Consider the following 6,099-nt stretch of genomic DNA (forward strand, 5'->3'; position numbering starts at 1 on the left):
CAAAAAACGCTGGAAGAAAAAACATCTTACTGCCATTACGGCCACTGCCTCACGAAAGCTTAAGACAGAACAAGAGACCTTACACACTGTACAACAAGGTTCACAGGACTAAACCCTTAAAAGACCGTTACCCGACAATAGCGATCCACTGAACTTCAACTTCATCCTCAGGGTGCATGATTACATGGATGACTGGGACTACGACAGCTACTGCCTAAACACCCTCTTGGCCTAGACCCGGGGTTTCATCGACCGGTGAACCGGACAGCCCACTGTCTTCGAGCCCGACGTCACGGGGGTTCTGACACTGTGCAGGAACAACTCCCAGCACGTGTCCAGGTTCGTGGAGCGGTTCATGGTGCTCATCATAGAGTTTGACTTCCCTGGGCTCGTGGCAAGCCTACTGCACCTCTTCAACCTTGAGGCCACACTGCATGGACTGATCTGCGCTCGCAGGAACTCTTGAGAAGATCATGGCGACCTCCAAAGGGAACAAATGCATAGAATCTCCGGCTCACGGCATGATTTATAGTGTTTAGCCAAACGATTCATATTCATATTCATTCGCTTGTGAATATTGCTAGTTGAAACTGTACATGCTATAGGCGAATTTTGCAATATGAATAGTCAGTAGTAGTCTGACCACGGACTCGTTTGCTTGTGATCCCCCCTACATATACAGCCTGCCATCTACAAGCACCTCACGTTTCTTGCATCTTCTTCTCTCTTGTTTTTGCCCTTTGATATACTCTAGCAACAGCATCAGGCTCCTTTGCAGGCGCAGCTTCCAGCACTTTGCCGTTGTCGTGTTTTCTGCATGCGCTTCCACCCTCCCTCCCTTGCACATCCTTCAACCGCTCCTCGCATGAGCGCCCAAAAGACCGATGGCCCAGCCACACATACCTGTACAATATTATTCACTGTTAGGTGCACTAGTAGATCAATGATTAATAAGGTTCAGTATGAGATAGTCATTTTGGCTTCAACAACTCCTTAATTTTCTAGCACCGCAGCACCACCAGAAAGGAGGGCACCGATTCAGGCCAAGCTCAATTGCAGATAGCAGTACAGTATGGACACTATTGTCTCTCTTAGAACAATATGAGCTGACTGTCTCTCTTAGAACAAACCATGTGAGCTGCAGCTTGAGGGCTGGAAAAATGGTAATTTCTGCTGCTAAGGCAGTCTTTGGGAATGAAAAAGATCAACACAGTAATAGAGACATGTGCTAAGAAGAAAACTGAGAAAAAAGCACTCAACATGACTCAACGAAAAACACCTAATCATTCTTTAACTGAAAACAAATAACTTAATTGGTGCAAATCTAGAGACCTGAGGTCCAATGTTTAAATTTAGCTTGCTTTGGAAAGAGCAAGAGTACCACATCTCAGTTTTGTTCAACCATAGGACCATGGCCATCTTCCTAAATGTATATGTTTCAGCAACAGATCTAGTGACACACATCAATACCTAGCATAATAAAAAATAGAACACACGGATCAAATAGCGCACAACTTCCAAGCAAACAGAACATTTTATTGATTCCACTTTTTCTAGGAGGAAAAAGCACAACATGAATCAGTGACAGTCAAGCAGGGATTTTGGAACAAGCCAAACGGGTTTCTACATCCAAAATGCTACAGGCATAAAGTGATCTTTATGACTAGACACTATGAAGGAGCGCGTGGAGCGGTGATCTGTGATCCGCAGCTCTCCCTTGTGATTGAACTTGAGCCCAAATATGGTGATATGGAGCACACAGCCATCATGGTCTCCGAGATCCTGTTCCTCCTCCACTCCCTCCCGTTTCACGCACTCGACGAGGCAGAACTTGCTCGTGCCCATGTAGGTGAGAGAGGCTCCCATGTGCGGCTTCCGGTCCTTGCAGAACAACTTCTCCTTGGTTGTCTGGCAGTCCAGCTGCAACGATGGAGTCGTGCTGTGGCAGCTGGGGGAGGCAACTTGGCAAGCAGAGATGTAGCCATCCAGATGAAGGCCAACCCAAGCGTTGAGCTCCCTGTCAAAGTGTGCTTGGCCGTTGAATGGCAAGGCCCACTCCCCATGCCATCTCCACACAGAATCCTTGGTGTTGAATGAGTAGGTGCCCATGCAACCTTTGCTAGGTGCCGTCATGAAGTTAGCTGTGGACATAAAGATGGTGCATCCATCCGGGTGTAGTGCATAGGAGTTGACTCGGCGGTGGAACGTTGGCGGTGGTGGCGGCAGAGTCTTCCAGGACCAGCCCTCGGTTGGATGTTGCAGCGCATCCGGCGCGGTGGACCCCCATGACATGACCCCAAAGGAGTGTTGTTTCTTGTCGAAGTGGTAAGATAATGCATAGAGCATCTCATCAACGACCACGGTGATGCCGAAGCCACAGACCATGTCAGCAGGGGCATGGGCGCCAATCGTCATTGCGGCCGTCTTGGTGTCGTAGATGAGGCTGCATCGCTGGTTCATGAAGGTGAAGATCTTGGTGCCCAAGGCAGAGAACGACATGCCGGGATGGGGTACAGTGCCAACCGGGCACTCTAACCGCAGGGTCGGAGGCTCCGGGAGGTGCCGGGCAGCGCCGCTGTGCTGCTCATCAGAGTCAGAGTCAGAGTCGAAGCTGTCGGCTTGGATCTTGTGGATGCTGTACCCCTTGGTCCAGTCATCCAACACGAGGTACAGATGCTTGATCCGCCGCGACCTCTTTTCACCGCCGTCGCCGGCATATCCCCGGCGCTTACTAGACATCCCCACTGCGATTTGACAGAAGACCTAATAGTAATAACAGAGTAATCTATCTAATCCTCCTCCTGCTGCAGCTCTGCCTCTGTGTTCACCAATCAAGCGTCCTTGAAGAGTTTCGGCAGAAAGATCGAGCCTTGAATTTATTATATGATGGCCCTGCCGCCCTGCAAAATCTCAGTGTTAGAATCGGAATTGGAATTGGAGGGAGGGGAGGAGTTGGATTCCGAAAACGATTAGCAATCTGGTGGCGTGACGGAGACGACGGCCAGATGAGACGATATCGGTGGTGAACACCTAGCCAAATCAATTCGCAGCTAGTAGCAATCACGGAAGGAAAGGGATCTGTGTACCTGCCCTGCCTGCGGCGAGGGCGAATCGGGGACGGACGGTGAAGCCAGATTCAATCCACACCCTGCCCTGCGCCGCCTCGCCTCTCCGTCACACCGGCGCGCCAGAATCAGTCCTGCGAAGGGAAGATGACTGCGGCGGCGGCGGCGGCGGTGGAGTTAGCGCGACGGAGAGCGGCCGCCCAAGACCCAGGAAATACTATATGGCTGGTGTTTTTTTTAGAAGGAGAAAAGTATTCGTGAACGCGGCTACGTAGCGGTGCCGCTTCCGGTGCGCTCGCTAATCGCTCCGCCAATTAGCGACATCCTCGTGCTGGACCTATGTCCTTGAACTCCGCCCTTGCGACCGCGTTTGCTCCAGCGCCGGTGTAGAGCTTGGGAGGTAGTCTAGGAGTGGACGTAGATTGTGCACTACATCGACATCATCTGGAAGATGGTGGATCGTGTGCTGCGTTTGTGGTTTGTGGATGGCAGGTGTGTTTTAGTCGTGTGGGGGTGCCAGATCTAGAGTTCGATGGCGTGTCTGGGGTGTTGCCCCGGTCTGATTCATTCAACGGTAATGGTTTTCACTTTTGTGGAGCCATCTTGGAGGTCCGCAAAGCTGCATATCAACGATGGAGCCGCTTTGAGCTCGGGTGTGAAGGTGATTCGTCATTTTTTTCTTTGATGGCTGCTATGGTGGTTCTAGAGACAGGTGACAGACGTTGGTGTCAAGTTCAGAGGTTTCTTCGGTCTTGATTGTAATTTTACTTCTTGGCTGTGTTCCTTTGTGCAAAGGCTAGCGATTTGTTGTCTTTTCAATTTTGTCAGTTCGGTTTGTACGTGCCTTGTACTATGATCCTTATATGATATAAAAAGACATGCATTACCATGCAAAAACTTCGCTCCGCCAATGCGTGGGTTACAGCAATCCCGTAAAACTTCTTTTTTAATAGGCGCCTACTACAAATCAACTGACTGATTTCCTCTAGAATTGCTGCAAAGGTTAGCGATTTACTGTCTTTTCAGTTTTGTCAGTTCGGTTTGTACATGTCTTGTACTATGATCTTTATATGATACTAGGTAATTGCCCGTGCGTTGCAACGGGAGAACACATTAATGTATTTATGGGTGATATATTTAGGTCATGCTTTCAATAATAAATCAACCAATAGCTCTTCACCATCCTATTGTTACATTATAAAACATGTGCAATACATGTATTAGTTGAAATAGACACGCATTGCTATGGAGAAAAAATATATCATCACCGAAATGCAAATTTCTCATTTCCTAATTAATCCGAGGCAGCTTGTTCCACCATGAACTATCTTTTCACTCAAAAACCAACATAACCTACTTTAGTGTTACAATCAAATGGCATCAAAGTACTAATAAAATAGTCGTCCTTCATATCTACTTTCTTATGCATTGTCGGTGCACAGTATATGATAAAAATACAACATTATTGAACTCCTTGTGCATATCTGAGTCAAAAGATGGAACCACAGTAAATATCCAATTCAAAGGCAAAGAAGATACATAATTTAGTTCACCGTATATCTGCTTGAAAAGAATAGTCATGGTTAAACTGTACAAAACATTGCATCGCCGCTTCTGTAGTTATGCCCACTGTGATAGTTTCTCTTAAAAAAATGAAGAGCAACTTTTCTGGAGAGTCTACGTAGGGGCTACATGCACTCTCAAAGGTCACCGCTGAACACAGTATATTCCTGGGCTTCCTTTCATCTTCACACAACTCATCAACTTCATGTTTTTCTCTGTGTAGCTTACGAAAAGAATTAGTTTAGCAATATTCTGACTTCGGTCTAGAGCACCAACTTCCCTCTTTGCTGAAAATTTGAGAATGACCAAATAACATTAGAATAAGTTATTTTAAATTACCCAAAAAATAGAGATAGGGTGCGTGATGTGATTTGTGACTAAGAGGCATTGAAAAGCATTTTTGCACCCGAAAAAAAAAGTATTTTTGCATGCTCAAGGCGGACATGAACTGTTCAAACAACCTATGGAAAGAACAAGAACTTGCTAAATAATAATAGTAGTAACAAAATATGCATATAACAGATATGGGCATACCAACCTAAAAAAAAAAAGAGATATGGGCATACCTTGATTACTGACATATAAGTGCAGCACTAATTATGCAGTGGGTAGTTTTGAATGCGATGCACTAATCCTCGTCTGGAGGATGATCTCCTTTAGTCTCGCGTAGCCACCGATTGTGATACACACACATCACGAATATAGTTTATGAACTGTGAACTTGCTCTTGCGCGGACAAGATAGCACCTACGTATTCCCACATAGGTTTGTGAAGCTCAACCTCCGACCAGTCGCAAATCAGCTCGTGCTTCCACACAACTGCTGACACCGGAGCTCTCCACACAAAAGTATTGTGATTATATTGGAAAAAGGAGCAGCATGTTCATGTTGTTTCTAATATAACTGAATATAAATAGAATTAGCATGGTCAATGGCAGATTGAATTAGCTAAACAGACAGCCACATCTTTCCGAATCAACGAAGATTGCATGGCCGGAACGAAGTGCTCATGAAAATTCGCACCATCGGACATGGATGCTCACCTTGGTCTATGCAAAATAGGCTCCACCGGCAGCGGCTAGGACGAGGCAGGGTGGATTCGCCCCGACGAGATTCCGCACAACCGCGTTGGATCCTCGCGTGGGCAGGAACACCATGTTGGTCAGCCCGGCGCCGTGCACGACCAGCATGACGTTGCAGGTGTTGGCCAGCTCCGCGGACGCTCGTGCGTGCCCTCGCAGACAACCACCTCGAACCCAAGCTTCTACGCAACGCGCACGATCTCGTCGGCGTTCACGAACCGTCGCGTGTTGGCGCGGGCGATGAGCAGGACCCGCGGGCGGGTGGCGGCGGCTGGCACGGCAAGGCCGCGCGGGAGGCCGTAGGTGCCGCGCATGTGCTGGCCGGGTGAAATCGACCATGGAGTAGGCATGGGGCGTGCAGAGCGGGTTGATGCCCACCTGGACTGGAC

At 47.9% G+C, this 6,099-nt stretch overlaps 1 protein-coding gene across 1 annotated transcript; it reads right to left on the minus strand.

Annotated features, from left to right (window-relative positions):
• Nucleotides 1-1,515: 1,515 nt before the first annotated feature.
• Nucleotides 1,516-3,203, minus strand: LOC119366507. Its single transcript, XM_037632251.1, has 2 exons — nt 3,087-3,203; nt 1,516-2,900 (listed from the first exon to the last, which is right to left on the minus strand). The coding sequence occupies exon 2, from the start codon at nt 2,737-2,739 to the stop codon at nt 1,624-1,626; it is 1,116 nt and encodes a 371-aa protein (XP_037488148.1). The 5' UTR covers nt 2,740-2,900; nt 3,087-3,203; the 3' UTR covers nt 1,516-1,623.
• Nucleotides 3,204-6,099: the final 2,896 nt, after the last annotated feature.

The sequence above is a fragment of the Triticum dicoccoides genome, chromosome 2B (genome assembly GCF_002162155.2).
Source record: "Triticum dicoccoides isolate Atlit2015 ecotype Zavitan chromosome 2B, WEW_v2.0, whole genome shotgun sequence".
Lineage (NCBI taxonomy): Eukaryota > Viridiplantae > Streptophyta > Magnoliopsida > Poales > Poaceae > Triticum > Triticum dicoccoides.

Bases quoted from the DNA above. Each gene is read 5' to 3' on its own strand.
- LOC119366507 (XM_037632251.1), bottom strand. From the start codon at position 2,739: ATGTCTAGTAAGCGCCGGGGATATGCCGGCGACGGCGGTGAAAAGAGG.